This window comes from Vipera ursinii (genome assembly GCF_947247035.1).
Source record: "Vipera ursinii genome assembly, chromosome: 1".
NCBI lineage: Eukaryota > Metazoa > Chordata > Lepidosauria > Squamata > Viperidae > Vipera > Vipera ursinii.
In genome coordinates, this window is record NC_139512.1 from 305,706,790 (window position 1) to 305,733,765 (window position 26,976).

At 37.6% G+C, this 26,976-nt stretch overlaps 1 protein-coding gene across 2 annotated transcripts in view; it reads right to left on the minus strand.

Moving 5' to 3' along the window:
* Window positions 1-25,296, minus strand: part of MIA3 (MIA SH3 domain ER export factor 3) — a 42,299-nt gene extending 17,003 nt beyond the window's left edge. The window contains exons 1-15 of one of the 2 annotated variants that reach the window (XM_083355913.1): window positions 25,072-25,296; window positions 22,754-22,887; window positions 19,348-19,434; window positions 15,792-18,618; window positions 13,917-14,189; window positions 11,706-11,845; window positions 5,225-5,356; window positions 4,310-4,331; window positions 3,416-3,504; window positions 3,070-3,150; window positions 2,877-2,966; window positions 1,628-1,699; window positions 1,362-1,466; window positions 626-748; window positions 423-525 (exon numbers count right to left, since the gene is read on the minus strand). In XM_083355913.1, coding sequence (XP_083212039.1) covers window positions 423-525; window positions 626-748; window positions 1,362-1,466; window positions 1,628-1,699; window positions 2,877-2,966; window positions 3,070-3,150; window positions 3,416-3,504; window positions 4,310-4,331; window positions 5,225-5,356; window positions 11,706-11,845; window positions 13,917-14,189; window positions 15,792-18,618; window positions 19,348-19,434; window positions 22,754-22,887; window positions 25,072-25,225 — 4,432 coding nt within the window. In that variant the 5' untranslated portion in view covers window positions 25,226-25,296. The remainder of the gene's footprint in view (window positions 1-422; window positions 526-625; window positions 749-1,361; window positions 1,467-1,627; window positions 1,700-2,876; window positions 2,967-3,069; window positions 3,151-3,415; window positions 3,505-4,309; window positions 4,332-5,224; window positions 5,357-11,705; window positions 11,846-13,916; window positions 14,190-15,791; window positions 18,619-19,347; window positions 19,435-22,753; window positions 22,888-25,071) is intronic. The other variant, XM_083355912.1, reaches the window with a different exon arrangement.
* Window positions 25,297-26,976: the final 1,680 nt, after the last annotated feature.

Consider the following 26,976-nt stretch of genomic DNA (forward strand, 5'->3'; position numbering starts at 1 on the left):
CTATTTGGGTCCTCATTCTTTTGGGGATGGTAGGGAAATCTGGAATTCTGAGAACAAGCCATGCTCCTACCCAAGAGCCATCATTTCTACAGTCATATCTGTCAAAGAGAAAAATAGTTGTTTAACAACTTATAACATTATTTTGAACCAACTTGTTATTTTGCTCCAACAGACATATCACATAAAGTGGAATGATGATTATCAGAGCCAGTTAGTGTAAGGAACTCAAGTCAAGGCAGAAATTATATTGTTTTGAGAGACAGAACAAGTTTTTCCCTTTAAATAAAATCACTATAATTAATATAAGATTTGTTCATACAGTGGTAGGCTCCACTATTACTTTAACTATTGCTCAACTATTGTTCAAAATTGGCCTTTGTGTTAGTACCATACAAGAAATCTGTCTTCTGAGTTTTAGGTACCTGAGATCTCTCCATTGGCCAGATCATTTCCTTCCTGTTTCTTATCTTCCAACTCACAATCTGCATCAAGTTGCTTCAGCTGCATAACACAGTTTGTCAAAACCTAAAGCAGCAGGGAAAAAACCAAAAGAAATAGAATATTGATACAGCAATATAATGATGCAACCATGGAATAAACTACTGGATAGCTAAACTGAATTTACCTCATTTTCATTTTCTTTATAGGCAAGTGCTTCTTCAGTGTCTTTCTGAGACTTCTGATATAATTTTATCTGTTCACTGAGCTCAGCGTGCCTTTCGCTCCAGCCCTCTGCTTCTTGCAGCAGCTAAAAAAATAAGTTAAAATTTATCAAAATGTATCTTTCAAAACAATCCTACATGGTTCACATGAAGTGCTCGGTGAACTACTGCAGGCATCTAAATATTCACATGGTTTAAAATGAAGATCAGATTTGAAATGCTTTTCTTTCACTCGTATTTAAGGGTGTGCATACACTCATGTGCATTTGTTTAACATTTGTGAGTATAAACAATATACCATACAATAAACTAAGCAGAGGAAAATAATGGATATAATGGCCAGTTAGAGTGTTTAGCGGCAAAAGCATTCTTAAAGTATAATTCCAAAGAAATATCAAGCTGGCATTAGAAAACCATGTCTTCCTTTAACTGCAATTCTCCATAGAGGCCTGCCCTGAACTGCAGTAGCCTTTAGTTACTTGGACATAATGTCTGTACAGCATTTTTGTATATCCAATAGTTTGCTTCCTCAACATGTCTTAAATTACCATCCTAGGCTCACCTTTTCTTAATTGCCTTATGGCAATACTGGTGTCCTCAATGAAATATATAACATTCAAGTCTTCAGCAAACCTAACACACAGGCTAGAATATTCAAAAAGGTAATTTATTAGGAATAATTGGGTAAGCACAACTCACTTGCTCCTTACTCTTCTTCAGCCTCATATTTTCTTCTTGCATGCGATGCAGTTCAGACTTCACCTTTTCTTCACTTAATTTAGCTTCATTAAGAGCTATCTGAACCTGTATCAATAATTGCACATCTGTGATACAAATCTTTTTTTAAAAATCATATTACCAAGCACTGATTATGCAAGAATTTTATCTGCCCAAACCTTAAGTTTATAGATATTGTTTTTAATAGTCATAAAAGCTGCTTTAAGTTAAAGATCCAGATGCTTTACCTCAGAGAGCTCTACAGAATGCAAAGTAATGACTTCTTGGAGTTTCTCCAAAGACTTATGTGCTTCCATAATCTATGCAAATAGAAATAAAAAAACTATTATGTAGATTGTACATAAAGTCAAATTCAGTTATTGCAATAACAGATTTGTTTTTGTGCACATATTTTTGGGAAGAGTTAAGCAATCTTTTAGATTAATATCAGCCAAATTCCCAATTATTTATTAGATTAAATCAGAAAATCAAAATGGTTATAAATCCCCAATATAGATCATTTTAGAAAGAGCATCCTTAATTCCTCAACGAAAGGTTTAGAAAGGCTCTTAGATATGCCTAAGAACTGACTAGTTTCAGTGTAAAAAATGATAACATAGTTAATATAGAGCATTGGATACGGGCAGTCTCCAACTTATGACCACAATTGAGCCCAAAATTTCTGCTGTTGAGACATTTGTTAAGTGAGTTTTGCCCCATTTTACAACCTTTCTTGCCACAGTTGTTAAGCAAATCACTGCAATTGATAAAGTTAGTAACCCAGTTGTGTAGTGAATTGGCTTCCCCATTGACTTTGCTTGTGAGAAGGTCACAAAAGGTGATCACATACAGTAAGCTTGGGACACAGCAAAGATCATAAAGGTCATGAACCAGTTGCCAAGCAACTGAATTTTGATCACATGATCATGGGGATGCTTCAAAAGACGTAACTGTGAAAAATGGTCATAAGTCACATTTTTCAGTGCCGTTGTAACTTTGAATGGTCAATAAACAAACTGTTGCAAGTTGAGCACTACTTGTATTATTTTTTTACTAGCAATAGCTTCAAACAAGAATGGCCCTGTTTTCTTACTCTTTCTCACAGCACCTGCCAAGCAGAAATAATACTGCCTACTTGACAGGACTATTATATAAATTCCAACAAACACTTTGCATATTAAAATACAGTATGTAAACATAATATATATTATGCTTTAACAAAATGTATATGATATTCTTATAACAAATCAATAATCTGCAAAGAAAAAGAAATGTCTAGAAAATTATGTTATCCTCAAAAGAATATACCACAGTACAAAAGCAGATTGTAAAATCAGTATACGGTAACTACAATAATATATATATGAATTGAGTAAATATGTGAATATTAGATCTCAGGATAGAGTAGAAGCAGGAGCAAAAATAAGAGTTGGGATATTATTCTTCCTAATGGATTCCAAGACTGATTAAACTCTCTGTGGCAAATAAATTACTTACTTCTTTCTGTTTCTTCAAACTGTGTTTTTTCTCCTCTTCTAGCATGGTGTTTACATTTTTCATTCTGTTATCCAGAAAGTTATTTGTGTCCTGTAACATATGTGATATCAATTGAACTGAACTGAATTCCAATTCACATTGCACATACAACATTCACATTGCACATACAACAAAAATCATCAATCCTACATACCTTAAGCTTTGCAATTTCCTCTGCAAGACTTGTATTTTCTTTCTGGCCTTCCTCCACAGCTTCTTTTACCCTTTCCTTTATCTAATCACAATGGGAAAATAATGTAGTAAATAACAAATAATTGCCTATAATCCCAAGTTTTCCTTGTTACTTGACAGTCTCTACTATTTTTATTTTATTCTTTTAACTTTTAAGGTTTTTAGGACAGTTTACTTACCTGCTCAGTATTACAAATTATGATAAATTTTAGATTAATCAAAATAAATAAATTCACACAGAAAGACATTTATACTTATTCCAGATATTTGTCTCATGTCACAATTCAAAGATATGAATGCATACATACCTTTTGATCATATTCTGACAACTTTTCTAATATTTCTGTCTTTTCTTTCAGAAGAGTCTTAATTTTTTCTGCTAGCTGTGCTTCTGTCACTAAGAAAAAAAAAGACAAATGTGGAACAGTTTGTTGCAGAACTGGAATATTTGCTGTAATACCACAAAAGCTGACCAATGAATTTCCCGTGTACTCCTCTCCCACAGCATTAATTTCATCACTGGAAAACAACAGGCAATTTTCCACTATGGAGCATATCATTTAAATGTACAAATCTGTTTGGCATTTTTAGATGAAAAATACTGACGGGGAAAATTCTACAAGTTTATAATACAGTAATGTTTCAAACTGATAAACATTCCTGTTATGGCTTTCTTTCAGAGTCAAAAGGAAGGTACTTCTCACTGTGAGAACAAATTGGCCAAAATTATAGTGAGGTAGTGAAGACAGTGTATTTAGGAATTTATTTGGAAAGACTGAGGCAGAGAGGAAAAAATGGAATTTTGGAAATAATATTCAGTAGTCAAAATGCTGAAATTACATTAATGTTTCTTAAGTCTCCTATTCTCAGCTCAGCTGTCCAAAAACTCTACAGAAGAAAAAGTGTTTTCCCCAAGTGATATTAATACAGTGCAGAAAGCCAATATAACTCAAATAAACAGGACAGTGCTATTTGAGAAATAGAGAATTGAGAAAGAGTTAAGATGTTTTGAAATCCTAAATTTTCTCTGTCATTGACCCACAACATTGAAACAGAAGCTCATCGTGCCCAAATAGCATTAAGTACACATGACAGCACGGCATATTCTATTACTTATAAGAGCACATACTTATATTAAGCAAGCAATTCCCGCCGCCCCCCAAATTAGTCACAGTACAATTTTTAAGGGCAATTTTTTTTACCTTGATACATTCTACTCTTAACCTACAAGGAATAAAAAGAATAAAAATGTTATAAAAATAGTCATTTTATTAATAGAATTTCAACAATAAAAATCAAGTGCTGACCAAATATACTGCTTCCAAGACAAGTTCAAATAAACTGCTTCCAGCACAAGCATCAAGTGACATAACACATCTAAGCTGATTCTAATTAGTTTCAAGTTCAATGTCTTACTAGAAAAACAAGTCACAGGTTTGATTACTCAATTCTTATATAGAAACAATTCAGTCAACAATTCTTCACATACACAAAGAATTTCAAAGCTTAATTAGAGAATTGTCCACATGATATAATAAACAAGATAAAGATTAAATGATTGCCCAAATTTTGTTGCCTATCAAATCATTTGTCACTGCCTATATCGTAATTTCAAGCTGACTTTAATAGCAGCATGCATACCGATATCCTCTTTCACATCAATATGTCTTATAAATAGCCATGATTTACTGTTATGATTTTACAACCTCAATGTTATTGTTCTCTTCCTTACAACAATTGGTTTCCACAGATAATACACTCACCCAAATCAGTTTATCCTGAAAATTCAGACCAATGCCCAAATTATAAAAAATGAATGAATTAAATATGCTTAATTACTGTTTCAAACTTAATCATAAAAGCAACAACACCAAAGCTGGCAAATATCAACAACACATTTTTCAGATGAATGAAAAAGATGACCTAAGTATTTTAGTAACAGCACATTTTGAATATATTTTATGCTTTGCTTCTAATGATAAAACAAGGCATCAACTGATATGCAAAGATTTATAATTCACTGCTGAAGTTAATTATCTACTCTAATTGTTAGTATACCAGGTTTGCTTATTTAATTTAGTTTACTTATAAACAGGCAGTGCTGAAAATTTACTTACAGATAGACAGGTTCTCCAGAAGAAAATAGCAAGTGTAGCAATTCCAGCAAAGGCAGTGATGATAATGGGCTCCCAAGGAAATCCATGGAAGTCAGGGCCAGGCTGCATGTTTTCAGGTAGTGTTGAAACCAGCTAAAAAAAGGGGGATAAGTCTCTACATTTAAAATAATTTAAATATGCATTTAGAAATACAGGATACTACTATGAACATTTCATTTAAGAAGGTTCACTCAAATTAATTCCATAACTTTCCATTATGTTCTTATTCCCCAAAGCCATAAAGCCAGAGTCAAGTGTATTCACAATGCTCTGTTGAATAACAAGTTTCAACAAGCAACACAAGGAATTTTCTCCTACTCTGAATTTGTTTAGAACAATTCTTGTTTACATTCTTTACTATTATTATTCTAATTATAGTCAGAAGATCAGAAGCTAATGGTAACAACTTAAGGTCAATTACATTCTAGTTTTTTTATTCCTGATGATTCACATTTAGAATCTAACCCTTCACAGATTTTGAATGTATTGTTTCATCTTTGTTATATAATACACTAAGTTTTTAAAATGTGCACGTAATCTAGTAAGTAGGTTTTTTTTAGCATAGCGCATCATGTTTGCCTTATTTCCCCCATCCACAATCTTCAAAAAAAATTTGTTGTAATATTTTCTTTTTGATCCATAAGATGCTACTAAAAATACCACAGCTAATTAGTTTACCACTGTTTTAAGACTAAAACAGAAATATAAGACACTGCTGCAGCCAAACAAATTTACTTTTAAGTAATGTTAATGCTATACCTAACGTAATTAAGAAAACACAGATGGAACTAATTTAAAGTACTTTTTCCTGAACTTCCCATGCTTACATTCTATGCTTTCAGGTGGATATGTGTACTCTTAAAAACGGTTGCATTCTCTGACAGCTTCCTACACTGTATGCTACAAACATTTTCCGATCCAGATGGTTACGCGTTTCCATTTTCGTTATCTGAAGTCAAGCTACAATTATATCAAGTTTCCACCAACATTAAAAATTAGAACTAAATTACCAGCACAGAAATTCTCCTGAGTCCTCCAGGAGAAGGGCGGTATATAAATCAAATCAAATCAAATCAAATCAATAAGTAAGTAAGTAAATTATTTTTCTGCCACCACAGTAGCTAACAACCTTTGACTCCCTTCAGCATTTGGAAATAAGCAAAGAAGGATACAAACTCTTCCCCCACCCTCCCCCCCCCCAAAAAAAATCCCACCTCTGCTTGATTTCCTTAGCACTTCTATTTACTCAGGGCCACCCACAGCCACAAATCTATCCCTTAAGTATAAAGGACATCTGGCTGCGTTGTGGCTAGAAGCGGAAAGCGACTTGGTGGCACAATCTGTCCAAGTACGAAGCCAGCCTTTTGTTCTGGCAGTCTTTTTTTTTTAATTACTACCTATGTCAGGGGTAGGCAACCTCGGCTCTTTTATGACTCATGGACTTCAACTCCCAGAATTCCTGAGCCAGCCAAGCTGGCTCAGGAATTCTGGGAGTTGAAGTCCATGAGTCATAAAAGAGCCGAGGTTGCCTACCCCTGACCTATGTGTTCTGGCAGTTTTTTAAAATGACTTATTTCTTTCGGAAGACAAAGAACCCCGTCTTCTCCCCAGCAGCCCAATTCGACTTTGGCTTATTTCCTCGCCGAGAGCGGGGTTGTTTTCAGCTCACTATCGTGACAAACAGCTGTCTTCGCCAGGCCCCTCAACACGCCCCTCTCGTCCTTCGCCGCCCGTAGCCGCGGGTAGTATTTGGCAGGCAACCCCGCTCCTCCCAGAGCAAAGACCCTTTGGTCCCTTCTCGGTCGCTCCCGCTTCCCTTGCCTCACCCAGAAAAGACGGTCCCTAAAGGAAGCACAGCCCCGGGAGAGCGGCCCGTGAAGCAGAGCGGCGCTACTGTTGCTGGAAGGAACAACGGACGCCATGGAGAAAGCAGCCCGCGACGACCCTTCTAGCTCTCCTCCGTTCCCGTTGGTGCAAGAGCGCACGCCTCCCCCCCCCCCGCGCGCGCGCGCGCGCACCTTCCCGGCTTCTGTTTCCACAGGGACACGTCACCTCACCGTGACCCCACCGCGACCCCTCGACGTCATCGGCCCGTGCCGGCAAGTCACGGTTGTAAGGTCCCGGAAGCAGAGAAGCTCAGCCGGCTTCTGACCGGAAGAAGGGGGCAGGGAGGAGCGTTTGAGCTCGCTAAGTTTAACGAGCCTTTGCTAAAGAGTTTTGGTAGTGGGGGGGGTGGAGGCTTCTGTTTTTGTAAGCTGTGATGACAGGAAGGGTCTTTTTTTTTTATAGAAGAAGAGCCATCATACGTTATGTCAGGGGTCTTCAAACTTGGCCCTTTTATGACTTGTGGACTTCAACTCCCAGAATTCCTCAGCCAGCTTTGCTGGCTGAGGAATTCTGGGAGTTGAAGTCCACAAGTCATAATAGGGCCAAGTTTGAAGACTCCTGCGTTATGTGGACTCTTCTGAGCTCCTGAAAAATAATACATTTTCCTTATGACCTAGCCAGCAAAATAAGGAAAGGGAACTTACAATGCTGATTCTAGGTTCCAGATAATCTCCGGGTTCCCATGTTCTGAGCTCAGATCTATTGACCCCAAAGTGAGAAGGCAAAGCTACCTGGACGTTTTCAAGTATGTGCTTAAAAACCCAGTAAGCTGTACAGAAAGACCCACAAGCAAGCTCCAAAACGGAATTTTAAAGAAAATATCAAGTTGTTTTACATAACAATCTCCTACTAGATTTTAAAACTGAAAAATACTACACTGTACTTTGCTTTTCTCCCCCTACATGTTTATAATTTTCTTCAAAGGAAGTGCCGTTTTTACTATTTGAATAGTGTACAGGCTAGGCTGCAAATATTGTGTGCATTTTAATTCTATAACACTCTGGAAAAGGCCTGATGCTAGGAAAGCTGGAAGGAAAGAGAAGAGGATGACCAGATGACTGGGTTTTTTTCCCCTTCCATTCAATATTTGATTCTTGGAGACTGCTCGGACAGTTCCTTAAGTTTTTTTGGCAAGGTTTTTCAGGAATGGTTTGCTATTGCATCCTTTCAATAGGGCTTAGAGAAAGTGATTGGCCCAAGACTCACCCAGCTGCCTTTGTGCCTAAGGAAGGAATAAAATTCAAGAGTCTCCTGGTTTCTACCCTGATGTCTTAACCATGGAAACAAATTCTATGAAAGCATATGGGAAATTTTGGGCTTTTACGACTAATATATGTCAAGTAAGATAAAATATCCCTTCATGCAGTACTGCCTTGTCATGGCGAAGGGGCTTGCATAATTCAATGAAGCTATGAGCTATGCCGTGCAGGGCCACCCAAGACGGAAAGGTCATAGCAGAGAGTTCTGACAAAATGTGATCCACTGGAGAAGGAAATGGCAACCCACTCCAGTATCTTTGCCATGAAAACCCTATGGACAGTACCAAAAGAAAAAAAGATATGACGCTGGAAGATGAGCCCCTCAGGTTGGAAGGCGTCCAATATGCTACTGGGGAAGAGCAGAGGGCTAGTACTACTAGCACCAGAAAGAATGAAGCGACTGGGCCAAAGCTGAAAGGACGCTCAGCTGTGGATGTATCTGGTGGTGAAAGAAAAGTCCGATGCTGTAAAGATTTTTTCTCCATAGGAACCTGGAATGTAAGATCCATGAATCAAGGAAAGCTGGACGTGGACAAACAAAAGAAGACAAGACTGAACATCGACATCTCAGGAATCAGCAAACTAAAATGGACAGGAGTGGGTGAATTTAATTCAGATGACCATCAGGTATACTATTGCGGGCAAGAATCCCTCAGAAGAAATGGAGTAGCCTTCATAGTCAATAAAAGAGTAAGAAAAACAGTACTGGGATACAATCCCCCAAATGACAGAATGACCTCAGTTCGAATCCAAGGCAAACCAATATCACAGTAATCCAAGTCTATGCCCAACCACCGGTGCTGAAGAGGATGAAATTGACTGGTTCTATGAAGCCCTACAGCACCTTATAGAACTAACACCAAAAAATGATGTCCTTATCATCATGGGGGATTGGAATGCTAAAGTAGGAAGCCAAAAGATAACCGTAATAACAGGCAAATTTGGCCTTGGAGTACAAAATGAAGCAGGGCACAGGCTGATAGAATTTTGTCAAGAGAATACGATGGTCATAGCAAACACTTTTTCCCAACAACCCAAGGGACGGCTCTACATATGGACATCACCAGACGGCCAACACAGAAATCAGATTGACTATGTGCTCTGAAGACAAAGATGAAGAAGCTCTATACAGTCAGTAAAAACAAGACTAGGAGCTGACTGTGGCTTGGACCGTGAGCTTCTCGTTGCAAAATTTAGGCTTAAACTGAAGAAAGTAGGGAAAAGCACTAGGCCACTCAGGTATGAACTAAATCATATCCCTGACGAATATACAGTAGAGGTGACAAATAGATTTAAGGAATTAGATCTGATAGAGTGCCTGAAGAAATATGGATGGAGGTTCGCAACATTGTACAAGAAGTAGCAACTAAAACCATCTCAAAGAAAAAGAAATGCAAGAAAGCAAAATGGCTGTCTGAGAAAGCTTTGCAAATAGCTGAGGAAAGGAGGGAAGCGAAAGGCAAGGGAGAAAAAGAAAGATACACCCAATTGAATGCATAATTCCAGAGAATAGCTAGAAGAGATAAGAATGCCTTCTTAAATGAAGAGTGCAAAGAAATAGAAGAAAACAATAGAATAGGGAGGACTAGAGATCTCTTCAAGAAAATTAGAGAGATGAAGGGAACGTTTAATGCAAAAATGGGCATGATAAAGGACCAAATGGCAGGGACCTAACAGAGGCAGAAGAGATTAAGAAGAGGTGGCAAAATTACACAGAAGAACTATACAAGAATGAGCTTAACGTCCTTGATAACCACGATAAGGTTGTCACTGACCTCGAGCCAGACATCCTAGAATGTGAAGTGAAATGGGCCTTAGGAAAGCTGAGCAACAGCAAAGCTAGTGAAGGTGACAGTATTCCAGCTGAGCTATTCAGAATCTTAAAAGACGATGCAGGAAAAGTGCTACACTCAATTTGCCAGCAAATTTGGAAAACTCAACAGTGGCCACAGAATTGGAAAAGATCAGTTTACATTCCAATTCCAAAGCAAGGCAGTGCCAAAGAATATTCAAGCTACCACACCATTGCACTCATTTCTCATGCTAGTAAAGGTATGCTTAAAATCTTACAAGCTAGACTCCAGCAGTATGTGGATCAAGAACTACCAGAAGTACAAGCAGGATTTCGAAGAGGCAGAGGAACTAGAGATCAAATTGCCAACATACGCTGGATCATGGAGAAAGCTAGGAAGTTCCAGAAAAACATCTACTTCTGCTTCATTGACTATGCTAAAGCATTTGATTGTGTGGATCACAACAAACTGGCAAGTTCTTAAAGAGATGGGAGTACCAGACCATCTTATTTGTCTCTTGAGAAACCTATATGCGGGTCAAGAAGCAACAGTGAGAACTGCACATGGAACCACTGATTGGTTCAAAATTGAGAAAGGAGTCTGGCAAGGCTGTATACTGTCAACCTGCCTGTTTAACTTATATGCAGAGCACATCATGAGAAAGGCAGGGCTAGATGAATCAAAAGTTGGAATTAAGATTGCCGGGAGAAATATCAACAACCTAAGATATGCAGATGATACCACTCTAATGGCAGAAAGTGAAGAGGAACTAAAGAGCCTCTTGTTGCGAGTGAAGGAGAGTGCAAAAGTTGGGTTGAAACTAAACATTAAGAAAACCAAAATCATGGCATCTGGCCTTCTCAATTCCTGGCAAATAGATGGGGAAGAAATGGAGGTAGCGACCGATTTTATTTTCCTAGGCTCCAAGATCACTGCAGACGGGGACTGCAGCCAAGAAATTAAAAGACGCTTGCTTCTGGGGAGGAAAGCCATGGCAAATCTAGACAGCACACTAAAAAGCAAAGACATCACCCTGCCAACAAAAGTGCGTATAGTCAAGGCTATGGTTTTCCCATTTACAATGAATGGCTGTGAAAGTTGGACCATAAGAAAGGCTGAGCACCAAAGAACTGAAGCCTTTGGACTATGGTGCTGGAGAAGACTCTTGCGAGTCCCTTGGACTGCAAGGCGATCAAACCGGTCAGTCCTAGAGGAGATCAACCCTGACTGCTCTTTAGAAGGCCAGATCCTGAAGTTGAAACTCAAATATTTTGGCCACCTAATGAGAAGGAAGGACTCACTAGAGAAAAGCCTAATGCTGGGAAAGGTTGAGGACAAGAGAAGAAGGGGACAATAGAGAATGAGGTGGCTGGATGGCGTGAGCCTAAATGGACTCCAGAAGATGGTAGAGGACAGGAAGGCCTGGAGGAACATTGTCCATAGGGTCGCGATGGGTCGGACATGAGTTCGCAACTAACAACAACAAGAAGATAAAATACTTACAATTTCTGTGATGGGTTGCATATTTTCTTTGGCCGACAGGACTACATCATCCAAGATAGATAGAATGTTTGGAGCAGCAGAATTTCCTTCTGATAGATTACTATCTTCTTGAATTGCATCATCCTCAGCATTAATTTGACCTTAAATTAAAACAAAGATTTTGAATCTTTTAATGAAGAGCCTTGGTGGAGCAGTGGGCTAATGCCTCCTTAAGTAACAGCAGCTGCCTGCAATTAGTGCAGGTTTGCGTCCCACCAGGCTCAAGGTTGACTCAGCCTTCCATCCTTCCGAGGTAGGTAAAATGAGGACCCAGATTGTTGGGGGCAATAAGCTGACTTTGTAATAATGCCGCTTGGGGGGCCCGAAAGCCCTAATAAGCAGGCATATACATAGAATGAAGGCTACTGCTAAGCTTGTAAGCCGCCCTGAGTCTTCGGAGAAGGGCGGGATATAAATGGAATTTTAAAAAATTATTTTTATTAAAGAATAATTTGGGAGCATCTTGACACAACTTATAATACTAATCATGTTAGTATGTAGAAGCCAACCAAAACCTTGTGGTTTATAAATGTTTTCATAAAATAAGTTTAGTTCAGCAGACACATAAAATATAAAAAATACGCTACCTATTTTGAAGTTGTATTTTCACTGTTTGTATTCTGAAGCTTGCATAGCTGTTTTTTTAACTGTATCCTGAACTGTACATTTCAGTTTTAACAGTTTAATCAGAATAGGTGGTGAGGAATTCTAGAAATTGTAATTTACTATGTTCAAAAGAATGCCCATAACTCATTGAACTGACTTTTTAATAGATTTGAGTGACTCATTAAATCATTTTTAATTAGAAGTGTATCTAAATGTATATTCAACTGAAATATTAGAATCAAATTATCCTACTTTGGACGTTATACAAAGACAAACTCTCTAGAAAAGGCCAATGCTGGGAAAGCTGGAAAGAAAGAGAAGAGGATGACCAACAGCAAGGCTATCATTGCATCCTTGGAAGACCAGGTCAGGGAGAGATTGTCAGAGAGAAAATCTAACGATATGGTTGCTAGGAGTTGATAGTAAGTTGATGGCACATAACCAGTCAATTAACCTGAAAATAAATATTTCTTGTTCCACTATCATGAGGCAAGTACAACGGACACCTAGCACTATTTAGAGAAAACAATGCTTTGATTTCACTGCTGAGTTTGTACTTGTCCCTAGCTATTATTTATTTAACTATAAGCATTATATTCTGTTGTGATTCAGCGTTAGCCTGTGGTTCTGGCAGCTGAGTCGGATGATTCTGAAGAGGAGGAGGAGGAAGGGTTTGGAGAGCCTTTGCAGGACTCTCAGTCTGGCCCCTCCCGTCTTGTTCTTCATCAGACTCAGCTGTGTGAGCACAAGGGATTGGAAGATGATCCACAGCTGGCTCTGTTCAGGGACGCTAGGAGCAGGAGGCAATCTAGCAGAGCAGAACAGAGGAAGGCAATGAGGCAACTCGGGAGAAGGCAATGAGAAGCCACGCCTTGGGACTGCTGATAAAAGGGGAAGGTGTGGGAGGTGCTGGTTGCTGAAGGTAACCGTTTGAAGATCTGCTAGAGTCCTCGTCTGTTATTCTTGTTTAACTCTTGTTTGAACTTTTGGTTTAACTCTTGAACTTTTCATTTAACTTTTGTTTGAACTCTTTGTAAATAAATTTGGTTGGGTATTTTCCAGCCTGTTGACTATAAAAAGGGGTTGTCTCTGACATTCAAACAGGGCCGGTCGTAGGCTGGAACAGAACAGATTCATAGGTTTGTACCATATCCTAAGCCATAAAACATGGCTAATAAACCACACTAACTAGGTTGTCATAATCTGCTAAATTGAAATCAAACAGCTCTATGACTTTGATATAACCTGATTCATAGTAACAACTTTTATCCCTCTAAGCTAGGGGTGTCAAACTGGTGGCCTGTTGGCCAGATGCATCATGTGCAGGCCATGCCCACCCTGGCTCCACAAAGCAAAAAACATCGTGATATGTCACAATACAACATGTGATGCGATCGAGTTTGACACACGTGCTCTAAGCATTTGTCTCTTTAAAAATGTACATACAGAAGAGGATGTCTCTCGTAATGAATATATCTTTAAAAATAGTTATTTCCTGAATTATAATCTTGCAGATATTTTTATATTACATTTTTGTATAAAGAAACAAGCTATACTGAAAGTTACCTGTAATGAAATCCTTTTTAGCTCCTGACGCAACTGATCCAAACACATCATCCACATCTGGCAGGTTTTTGTCACCCACAGGAATGTCCTTGTTTTCCATATTAACCACCATTCCAGTGTCTGTCAAAATGTTCTCATCCTCTTTTGATTGATCCATGTGAACAGTTTCTTCTTTTTCAAATACCTGTTCTGTGTCTAGTACAGACTTTTGATCTGTGTCTTCCACCAGGGTTTCCAAAGTATGTCTGTCATATTCTGTTTGTTTCCCATTAGCTAAAGTAAGAAGAGATTTCTGTTAGTTATAAGTTCACACTTTTACTTACCTTTATTTACATACATTTTTCTTGCAAATGTATTTTAGTTATCTCTAACTTAGCATTTGAAGTTAGGCAGAATACACACAGAGATATTAAAAGTACTTTTTCCTGCAAGAAACCTGCAGAAGTGGATTCTTTTTATTGTTTACATTTTCTGTTTTCTCCTGCGTTTTTTTACCTTAAAACTCATGGCAGCAAATTTCTAAGTAGTCCTTGAAGCAGGCAGTGACCAGACCTTATTCAGCTATAACACATTTCTTATTCTTTCCAATAAGATTATATTCCAGATTGCTAAAATATTAATTACATATTTTAAAATTTTGGGAACAAAATAAAACTCCGAATTTATAATCTTTTACAAGGATTTTATCCACATTATTATTGTTGTTTTCAACAGAATTGGTACAAACTTTTTATCAGTTATACACTAATTCTAAAATAATATACAAGGTATATAGGTATATTAAACTGACGTATATGCAGTATTATTTTTATTGAGGTTGGTCAAGTTTCTAGCCTTATTTTACTGCCTTAGTAAAGCAGATTCCAATTATGATTGTCTACTGTAAAAATGTCATTTGGTGGACATTCGCTTGGACGTTCATTTTTAGGAAAATATAATACTGAGTTCCAGAGTAATGCACAATTTATTGCTAGGAGTGTCGTTCCTTTTGTAAAAGTATATAATAGATCCTCCAACTTACATAAGCTTAAAGTAGCCCTCAGGACCATTGCAATCCAGGTGCAAACTGTGCACCACACAAGGTTGCCACATGAGGGAAGGGACCAGCAGGCAACTGCATATGAATGGAGCTGGAAGCAAGTGCAATATTTAATACATTTTGAAATTTTTTAAAAAAAAATATGGGGAGCTAAGTGGAGTTCTGCATAATGGCATCTTTTATGCTAGTAGCAGTCCTGGTGGCCCTGAAATAATTGGGATTAATGTGTTCCATTAATTTAAACTCCAAGAATGATTATGTTGGGATATTACCCAACATGTAAACAATTACAGAGCTGTGCTTAAATATAGTTACTTCATATCTTTAAAATAGTTTCACCTGAGCAATTTAATATATTAATTTGAGTAGCAAAATATGTCTCCATCCCTCAGGGTTAGGGTTAGGGTTAAGTCTGAAAAACGACTGTCACCCAAAAGTATAAAAATTGAAAATATCTTTTATCTTACTAGGATTTGCACTGAAATAAAGACATTTGCACCAAGCCCTCAGTTCAAACTGTAAAAAAAACAGCTTAAATGAGCTAATTTTCTGTTATTTAAATGTGGAAGAAATTGATTTGTCATATCATTGTTGTAATTTAATCAGATGTGAAATCCAACAACTTTATTAAACACCATCTGTAACATTTTATCTAAACAAGGGATATAAAAAGTTAGCATTTATTCTGAGATTACTATCAAATTTGCTTATATCACAAGAGAATCTGGCTCTTTTTAGCTCTTTCACCAGATCAGAAGCACAATCCAAAATATGTTAAAAAGGGAATGGAATTTATTTCCAACAAAGCGTTACAGAACTGCAACCTTAAGTCTTACCTTTAACTGGATCAGGGAAGTCCATCCTTGATTTTGGAAGAGATGCAAGTGGAACACTCTGGCTAACTGGAGAGTATTTCTGCCTCAATGCATACATTAGCTCTTGAATATCATCCATTAAAGCATCTTCTTCATCAAACAAATCTGTTTCTTTAATCTCCTCTTTATTTTCCAACTCCCTTGAATCTAAACCTTTGCTCAGAATATCCAGAATATTAGATTCTGAAGATTCAAGGATCTGGTCCAAAGCTTTTTCAGTATCTTCTTGATTATCGCTGTGTTTTTGAGCAAGCATCAACTCTAATTCCATGTCATGAAATAAATGCTCTATTTTGAAAAGATGCTGTTGTCCAAGATACTTTTTTAAACGTGCAATACGTTTTTCATCAAGAAACTCTTTCATTATAAGGAGCTGGGACACAGACTCACTATATTCTGGCTCTGTAAGTTCTTTTGTGTTTTCCATCATATCTCTGGGATCATGTAAGTTCTGAAATTGGTTTTCTGAGGTTTTTGGCAATTTAAGACCTTTTTCTGAAAAATCTGTAGGGAGGTGTTCATTTCTTTGACTGAAATCATAATCTCTGTCTTCTGGTTCCGAAACATTTAAGTTGCTTGGTATTAGTTTATCGTATATAGTTTTTTTCTCATGTGGAGACGTTTTAATTTCAGACAATATTATTGACTTAATCTTCTCATTGTCTTCATTTTCCTTCATTTTACTCTGCTGAGAATTATAATTTAGTTGCACTGTCTCATCACTGGCCTCGTCAATTTCTTCTCCAACAACAACTTCCTTAGCCTGATCAAGTGTCATTGCTTCTTCTCCGGTTTCGTCAACAGGATTAGCAGTTTTTAAAATAGCATCATTTGGCATTTGCAGCTGAGGACTTGGAATATCAGTATCTAATTTGAAACTCTGGTCATCTATAAGCTGCCCCTTGGATAATTTTGCACTTTCAGCATTTTCATCTTGTAGTAACTCCTCTTCTATTTCTTCTATGAAATCATCATCTTCAGCTTCTAGATCTATAGGTAGGAATTCTTCTGTGAGTGATTTTTCTGTATTTAAATAATCAGCTTCAATGTAATCAACATTATGTTGAGTAAGATTTCTATGTTGGGTAATTCTCTTAGATTTTTCTATAACAGTTTTTTTCTCAAACATTTTCTTGACACTGGTAACATCATTCTTTTCACTATTTAAATCCTGCATTGCATTTCCTTGTTGAGGCTGTTCTATAGGCAGTGCGACAGTTTTCTCATTGGAAATATTTCTCTTTGCAGAGACATTTGAGTGCTTTTTACTACTGAAAATCCTGTTTAATTCAAAATCTGCTTTATCTTTCTTTGTTTCATACTTAGCTTTTCCATCATCCAAATCACTTAGAGACTTATTCATTAGGTCTTCTGATAAATCTAGTACTATGTTCACTTGCTGATTATCTTTCTCATCTATTTTGCTCATTTTTTCCAAGCTATTGTCCTCACTTTTTTCTTCCCCTCTTTCATTATCTTTCATTATTTTATTTAGAGAAAGGCCTTCTTGATCAACTTTGATATCTAGAGGTGGGCTTAATATTTCTTCTGTTGTTTTCATAGATGCCTTAGCTTGCTGGTCTTCTAAGTTATGAGGAAATGTACCCAAACTATGTGTAGAAGAGCTTGGCAGTTGTTCTTCTCTTGTTAGCTCTTCTTCATGTTTTTCATTCTTTTCTTCATAGTACTGAGTTGTATCTGTTTCACCTGTAAGGTCTTTGATATTTACATCATGTATCTGTTCTTTAACAAAATCACGTTCTAATGTTAAAGGACCATCTCCCAATGAAGTATGTGAATGGGTTAACACATGCTCAATATTTTGCTGTTTTCTAAATAAAGCTGCTTCTTCTCCTCTTTCTACTCCTGTTTGATCACCATCAGTTTTATCAACTATTCTTTCATCCTGACTGACATCTGCAATAAAATTATCCCCTAAGCGTGCAGAATCATCTTTTGTTTCATGCTGCAGTTTTATAGCAGTTTCCTCAGTATTATCATCATCATTATTACCATCATCTGTATTATCATCATCGTCGTCATCACTATCATTGCTGGCTTCTGATTCAAATACATCATCAGACGTCAGCTTTTCAGCTTCTGGGTCTTTTGACAATGTGATTTCTTCTACAAATGATAACGAAGTAATTTCTTCTGATTGTGCCTCTGGTTCTTGTTGCTTCTCAATATCATAAGAATCGACATCCAGTTCTTCTGTGAAGCTGTCATCATCCCGTGATGTAACAAGGCTTGTTGTTTCATCATCAGATACAAAGGCATCTGCAGTTGAGCCAAATGTTGTTTTCAAATCTTCTGATCCTTTGTGGTGTAAAAGTGTATAAGCAGGATCATTTTTATCTACATAATCTGATTGTTTAGTTTCACCCTGAGAGTTACGATTTTGGGCACTTTCGTGTTTTGGCACTTTTAATGTTTCCTGCAGCATTTCTTCTGAAGGCTGATGTACATTTTTGTCTTCCTGAGAAACGTCTGCCTCCTGATTTACAGCAAGGCTCTCCCCCTTGGAATCAAGAGCTTCTTCTATATTCTCATTCTTTTTATGGAGAAACCTGCTGTGTTCACGATAGTCTTCATTGCCTTTTACGCTTATTTCAAAACCATGATCAGTCTCTGGATCAGCAGGCACTGTCCAGTCAATCACTTCTTCCTTTACTGTTTCCAACTCTGGTTCTTTATTTTCCATGTTTTCTGATAGTTTTAAAAGTTTGTTAACATCATAATTGTCAAAATCATCTTTGCCTACATCAGAGCAAACAAAATCTGTTTCCTGAAAGGAACAAAAAATCTCAATTTTAACTACTTAACTACAATTTACATAAATTGTCCCTAGTGTCTAAATAATAATACTAGCAGTCAGAAACTCTTTAAAACATAAATAAGATCTGTGCTGCAATCCTCTCATATTTACCTATGAGTAAAGGCCATCAAATTTATTTGGGATTTCATAACTATGCATTGTGTTAGGTTGCACAGAACGTGAGCTGTATTGAATTAGACTATATCAGAACTTATCTATCTTCAAGCTATAGATACAATCCTATGTACATGATGGAACTGGACTGCACTGGTTTACATTGAAGCAGGCAATGATGCCATTTAACATAAATATAAATCACAAAATCTGGTAATCGGGTATAGTAGGAGCCTGACAACACCCTTTTCTCTATGTCCAGTAAGGTAAAAAAATAAAGTTTACTGAATCTGCTGTAGAGTTTCATACATATCTGGTGAAAAAAGAAAGGACTGACAGTTGTTGAATCACAGAGTTGCATTTTGTGCAAACTTCATAAATTAATAGAATTCTCTTCACCCTTCCTCCCCAATAGTTGACAAAACTAATTGCACCCAGTTAATGATTAACCTAAACACAGATGAATACTTGATGAGCAGTTTCCTACTTTCCCCATCAATCATTCTCCTCTGCACTCTGAATCTATTGTCTGCATACAATTCTATTATGTAACTGGAAAGCAACACACAAATTTAAATAACTTACATCTGTTGGTAATTCTAGCTCATCATGAGTATAAATATGATTTATTTCAAGTAAATCTTTGGGAAAATATCCAAACTCATTTCCAACCTATTCACAAAAACAAAGTAAAGAACAGTGTCAGAAGAAAACTTCATATGCATATTTATAAATTGGAGCTAAGTGTACATTGCTACAAAAGCATTTCCTCCCTCTTTGTTGATATACACAATTTCTTTTAGAGTTAGGCTTGCTACTTGAAATGAAAAAATTCCTTTTCTAGTAAAACAAGCACTATAATGAACAGCAAAATCTGTACAGGTAGTCCTTGACTTAACAACCACAATTGAGCCAACAATTCTGGTAGTAAGTTGTGATGGTCATAAAGTGGATCACCATTTGACTATGCCCAATTTTACCTTTTTCCAGTAGTGGGTGAATGCAGTTAATAAGTGAAACCATTGTTCGCTATGGGTCAGGTTTTTCTGGAAAATTGGAAATAAATGCTGGTTTCCTGTAATAAATTGTGGTCATGTAACTGGAATGCTGCAGACACCCAAGATGCTGTCATGTGATAATGGGAGAATACAGATGTTGAACCTCAAATCTGGATTGTAAGTCCTTTTCAGGGTCCATCATAACTTTGAATGGTTGCTAAGCAACCAGTCGTAAGTCAAGGACTAGCTGTAATCCTAAATTCATTTCATAGCTACAATAGAGGTTTTTCTCAATAAAATTATAAAAAGCTTATGCTCATACTATATTCTCTAGGTCAGTGCTTTTAAACTTGGCCATTTAAGATGTGTGAACTTCAACTCCCAGAATTCCCTAGCTAGCATGCTGACTCAGGGATTCTGGGAGTTTTAAGTCCCCATGCCTTAAAATGGCTAAGGTTGGGAAATACTGCTCTAGATTTTATAACTGTTATCAGGAAGACAATATTAACAGTGGAGAATTGCCACTGAGATTAGATAACCTTGGCAATTAGATGCTGGCAGAGCATATTAAAAGTAAACACACTCTCTACAGATACTAGGTGTAATTAAAGTGTGATTCCTGAATGGTGTCCTTTTCTGGTAATAGCTTTTATTATAGGAAGAATTAAACATCAGCAACTGACCACAGGAAATGTTTTATGACATGGCATAAAATGCTATATAATAACTTTTATGTCATAAAATATTTTACAAAATTTGCCAAATTTCAATTCTACTGGAGTCCCAGATTCTGGATTTTGGATGCATTCTGTAAATTAGCCAATCTAAAGTACCATAGTTCAAAAATTATTGCCCTATAATGTTCTGTTTTGCCCAGTGAAAGTTTATAGAAACAAGAGTTTTAATATTATATAGATAGCACTCAGAGCACAGTAGGATTTTTTGGCACAGGAAAATAATCTTTTTAGTGATACAGTGAATCCCCTCATCTAATATAGCCACCTCTACGGATCTATTCACCAGTGACTTATTAGTAAGAAAAAGTAGCCTACTAATATCTCCTTGACCCTCACTTGCAAAATAAAGGACTGAATAAAAGATGAATCATTTTGAACTAAAGTAGCATCTCTGAAAGGAATTCCAGCACCAGCCTAAGATAACAGCTTATCATGCTAATCCAGAAACAAACAAAACCGGCCATATTAGAGTTAAAAATTATGTGTACCGAAGAAAATCCACAGATATCATAGCAATTTGAGTTAACTAGTATTATTTTAAATATCACTTAGGCTATTACTATACCATGTTTACAACAGAGAATGGTGTCCAATAGCACAATCATTCTCATCAGGTGGCATGCATGCCACAGGTGGGACTCAAGTCCTCTATATGAGTCACAGAGTAATCTTTTAAAAGTCTTTAGCATTTGACATGGATAACAATGATAACAATGCCTTTAAGAAATAACAATGATGATAAAAATGCCTTTAAGAAATTGTTGGGGAAAAGAAGCTTATCATTACAACTTACTTATCATTACACTTACATCCTCAAGCTTATTTCAATAATATTTGAAATGTTACTATAATCAACTTTTTCAACTGAAATTAAGTACAGATGCTTGAATTGTTAAAATTAAACTTGCTAATAACGTGTTCTTCAATGTCACAGCAGGCTGATGTTTAAAAATTCTCTCTCTCTCTAATCTAGCTTGCCATGCCAGACCATGTTATTACAATTGTCATAGAAATATAATGAAATAGAATGAACTGGCAATGGCATTTTCTTTTTCCTAATTAGATGTTTCTTCAGATAAATTGATATTTGGTCACAGAGGGATTAGAGATATTTTCCTGAAAGGGAATTTTGTCCATACAAAATCAGATTCAAGACCATTGATCTGCATGGGTGAAGGAAAAGGAAACTGTTAACCAATTATCTAATTTGGAAAATGCCATAGAGACTATGTTTGGAAAATCGTATTCACTCCATAAATCAAGACATAAATCAGACATCTATCTCTGCGATTATGTTCTTCAATCTTTTCCTTAAACCATAATACGTCTAATCAAGAATTTACCATTTTATCCCAACTTTAAAATGGTGGTTATTTCAGAACAAGCCAAAATATTAAAGTATAACTGGTAACTATCTGTAATGGTATGTGAGAATGACTTTAGGGAACAATCATGTATGCATGATGGGCAGAGAAAGGGGCTCAGAATGGATCTCCCCCAAGTTCTCAGGTTGTGAAAGAAACAGCAGGAAATTTGTACTTTCAACACTGGTGTCAGTTTTCCTATGTAGACCAAACAGGAAATATGATCAGAGGAACTAATTCTACTTTATTGTAAAGCTATTATTAATAGAATTTTTAAAGTCTGAAAGTACAAATCTCCTGCTGTCTCCTTTGCAATCTGAGGGGGTTCCTTCTGAATCTCTTTCATAGTTCATTATACAGATGTGCTCTATGGCCTCTCTTATCTCTTCTGTAGGCAGCATGTCGTTCCCCCCCCTTAAGTCATTCCCACATACCATTACACTATCCCAATTTGTTTACAACCCACTCAGAGGTAACAGACTTCCTGGTTTGCTTTACATTTACAAAAATGCTAAGCAGAAGCAAGGTCATACTTTGAAAAAATCAGCATCCTTGATTTTTCACAAGTCCTAGAAAATAAACACATGGGATCCCAAAAGCAAGCTATTTCTAACCATTTCCTTTATCCAATTCAAAATTTGTATCATGCCTTAACTATTTTGAACTATTCATATCATGTCTTAATAGGCAGAGAAATCAAGGAATGGGTCCTTATAATACTAACAAACGAAGCCTTGAATTAGTTGCAGTAATCCAATTATTTCTCAACAACTTTAGGAAACTTTGGTATTATAAGATTTTTTTTAAGTTGGTGAACTCAACTGAGTTTCTAATTGAACATTAATTAAATATCATGTTCCCCAATGTTTGTAAAAACAGAAAGAAAACTTACACTTCCAGCCCAAAGCTCATTTGTTCTTCCAATTAATTTATAATAAACGTATATCGATTCACCTTCTTTAAAATCTACAAAACGACAATCTGGACCTTTAAAATCCTTTACAGCTTTTCCTCGACACATTAACACTGTTGAAAGAAAGAGAGACAAAAATAAGAGGCAGTAAAGGAACTCTGTCACTGAGAAATAGTCCATCATGTTCACAAAAGAATGCCATGTAGCCTAAGAATGAAAACCACCATAGTAACATAGTGAAATTATGTTTTCATTATTTCCTACTAGCACAATGAAACCAAGTCCAGGATTTGTTGACGTTTATGACAAAATCCCTATTTAAGTCAATGAGCCACAGCTGCAACTTAAATCAACCCACAATTAAGTTCCATCTAGGAACTTGAAATATTAGATACATTATCAGTTAACATCAGTTCAAATGAATAATCTGTCAACAGATTCAGCTGTGCAATTAAAGAACCACCCACTTACTTTTTATTTTCAAAGAACATATTTTTATGTTCTTTTATATTTAGCAATTTCATGACAGAGACAGAAAAGGAATACAGAAATGCGAATTAGATACTGAAATTGCTTCTCATTAAAATGACTTGCAGAATTTGCAGATTTGTTTACAAAAAAAGGCACAAAATATTCATGTTTATTAAATATACATGTAACACACTGAAGCAATGCTGGGGGGAGAATTAAGGCAAACAGGTTATATTAGAAGTTTACACCCCTATCCAATGTTAAAATTGCACATTCATGCCCGAGGTTCATGTAGGGCAGCACTAACACAATTGGCTTGTTGCCAGTCAGCATCCTGGTACAATTCAGGATGCTAGTTCTAAGCCTTACACAGTTCAAGGCACAGCTATCTCCAAGACTACCTGCTTCAAAGTGAACCTGCATATTCTGTAAACTCTGGAAAAGCAGCCCTGCTGAGGGTCCCATTTCTGAAAAAAAATTCTGCCTGGTGGAGTACTGGTCTGCCATGTAGGCAAGACATCCTCAAGGAAAATATACAGGAACAAGAAAAGGAGTTAAACATATTTTAAATCAAGAGAATAAGACAACATTAGGAGACAGGTACAAGCAGATGCTTCCCTAATTTATTGGATGAGGAGAAGGTTCAACACAATCAGACTTGCAAGATTCTGATATTATAACCACTTTCCACAATAGTTACGGTATAACCTTTCTATGAAGTTGATTTCCTGGTTTGGTCTACTAGTGAAAGAGAGCTCTGCAGCAGGGCCTGCTTAATGGTGGTCTCCCTCCCCCCCCCCCGACAACTTGGCTTGCTTCTACATGTAATAATTGTGCATTCCACCGTCTCCAAAAGAAAAAGGAAAAAGGTTGTCTCTGGAAAAAAAGCATTTGGGCACATAAGATTTCCTCTTACGCTCTTTCTCTGCTGGTTAGTACTAGTGCAATATACTGTATATACTGCATCACTGTTCCAATGCTTTTAATTTTTATTTCTGTTGAATGCGGCTCTGAGCCATCCAGAGTAGATAAGAGTGGCATGAAAATACCATTAATAAAATGGTAATGGAGCCTCAAAAGTCTTTTAACATTTGGTTAACCAAAGTCTTTTTCTGTCAACAGCACAGTATCTCAGATGACAACCCGTCCAAGAGTCTCTCAAAAGAAATACAGCGGGCAGATTTCTCAGGTTGAATTCCAAGCGATTTTTGTTTTACGTCGGCCATAAATCCTGTAGTTATCAAATAAACCCAAACAAACAAACAAACAAACAAACCCTAATCCAGGGGTCTTCAAACTTGGCCCTTTTATGACTTGTGGACTTCAGCTCCCAGAATTCCTCAGCCAGCAATTGCTGGCTGAGGAATTCTGGGAGCTGAAGTCCACAAGTCATAAAAGGGCCAAGTTTGAAGACCCCTGGCCCTAATCGCTTTAAGTTTTACAGCGGCCCAAACAAGACTCGATTGCTTTCATCATCGACTCCACTAAGTAGCACAGGAAAAAGCCAGGAATGCTCAGCAAGAGGCGTCCCTCGCTCTTCTCAACCAGGCAAGGCGAGAGAGGAGAGATGCCCGCTGCTATCGGCTCCCTCCCCCGTTCCCCCATAGCCCCAACACTGGAGACAAAAGCGCGGCTCTACGAAAGGCGGCAGAGGCTAGGGTCCACCCCTCTCCCCCCTTCCCCAGCGCCCGCGAGGAAGGCGGCAGCCCCATCGCGGCGCCGCTTGACGTGGCCTTGAGGATGCCACAGGTCTCCAGCCTGCTTCAGTTCTGCCGCGGCTCGGCAGTCGCAGGGACCCGGCGGATGCCCTCCTCCCTTCCGCTTACTGCTACATTCGGGATCGGCGCAGCGCTTGTATTCGGCAAACCGGCGGTCCGGCTGTCGACCGGCGTGACTGGGAGCCGCCGGCATGCAAAGCAGCAGCGCGAGGAGCGGGAGCGCTCGGAGAAGAAGACGCCGCCGCCGCCGCGCCGCAGCCATGTTTTAGTCGACGAGGGCTGCCGAGCTGGTGGAGAGGGGGAAGTAAAGCAGACACGTCAGCAGAGCCGCCCGAGAGAAGGATATGGCGAAGAGGAGGAGCAGCAGAAGCTGGAGCCGACTCGGTCTCTCTCCCGAAGGCGGAGGGGATGGAGGCGCACCACGCCCTGGCTTCCCCCTCCGAGCATCCTCCGACGCCCACCAAAGCCCAGAGGAAGGAACGCTGTACCTGGCTCGCTAAGAGGCATTCAACTGTTCATCCCCAAATTTTGCTGCTATTGGTATTCCAGATAGCTAGCTAGAGAGACAGACACATCGATATACTCTATATATTCCATATAAATAAAGTGAGGTGAGCTTCCTCTATTATTAAAGAAAAGTTATCTCATTGACTTTCATCAATCACACATGTATAGGAGGAGAGCTATGTCACAGTCACCCAAAATTGGAAGTCTCGTAATAGTTTGACGAACAAAATTTACTAAAAGACAAGCTTTTATGAATTGCAGCTCATTTCATCAGTGCCTAAAGGTGCTAGAGCTGATGTAGAACTTAACATGTTGCAATTACTAATTTATACAGTTATAATGTATCTCACATGTAAGATGCATCTGCCAACCGGTTCCCATTTCTTCCCCCCCCCATCATTTCAAATCCTATATCAGTTTTGCCACTGTATGCATTCTATTAGTGAACTGCAGCTCACAGTTGTTTTAGTCAGAAAAAGTGCTACCAGATTCATGATTTTTCACTTGTCAAATAGTTGTGAGCTTAGGCCTTAACTTACTGAGCCAGAGTCCCACAATTTATTTGGATTTGTTTGTTTCCTTCAGTTAAAGTCTCAAAACAGATGGATTTTACATCTGAGGGATCTCTCCCAAAAGAAAAAAATGAAAAGGGAGTGGGAGATCATTTTTCAGATACAAGCCGTAAAACAATTTAGATTGAATTCTGGGAGTTGAGGTCCACAGGTTTTAAAGTTGGCAAGGCTGAGAAACACTGACTTAGACTAAAAGAAAAGAGAAATCCATTTTTTAACCTCTGAAAAATAATTTTCCTGCACATTGTCCAAGACAGTAGGCTGCAAGACAAAAAAAGCCTTCTCCTCTGGCTTACTATATTTTATTAGTTTCTTGAAAGGATTAAGCAGGTGAAAGATGTTACCTCTGAAGATATGGTTGAATGGAAAAGTACACAAGTATTGAACAGGAAAATATATTCATCCAAGAATCTCACATAAGAAAGCTGAGGTTTGTTGGATTTGTGTCCTCCCATAAAAGAAGCAGAGAGCCTGCTACCTATGAAATGCAATTGTGTTCACCTTTGGTTGGTTGGCAGAGGAGCCCTTTAAAATAACAAAATGTGTAAAGCAGGCAGAGTTCCTAGTGCCAAGTACACACTTTATATGACTATGTGCATTCCACTGTATCCTTCTGATCATTGCTATTTTCTTACCTGCAATTACTATAAATAATCTTAATTATTAACTAATAAAAACATCATATTTATTTTTTTGTTTTATTTCATTCCAGGGAATCTTCATTGTGAACCTGAACATTATGAAAATTGCCTACTATTCCATTCCTTAAATGTAATTTCTAAATATAGTATAAAAGTAATTTTCTTTCAGCTGGCTTACTTTTTTGTTGATTTTGTTGTTGAAAGCTGCGAAGTCATGTCCGACCCATCGCGACCCTATGGAAAACGTTCCTCCAGGCCTTCCTGTCCTCTACCATCTTCTGGAGTCCATTTAA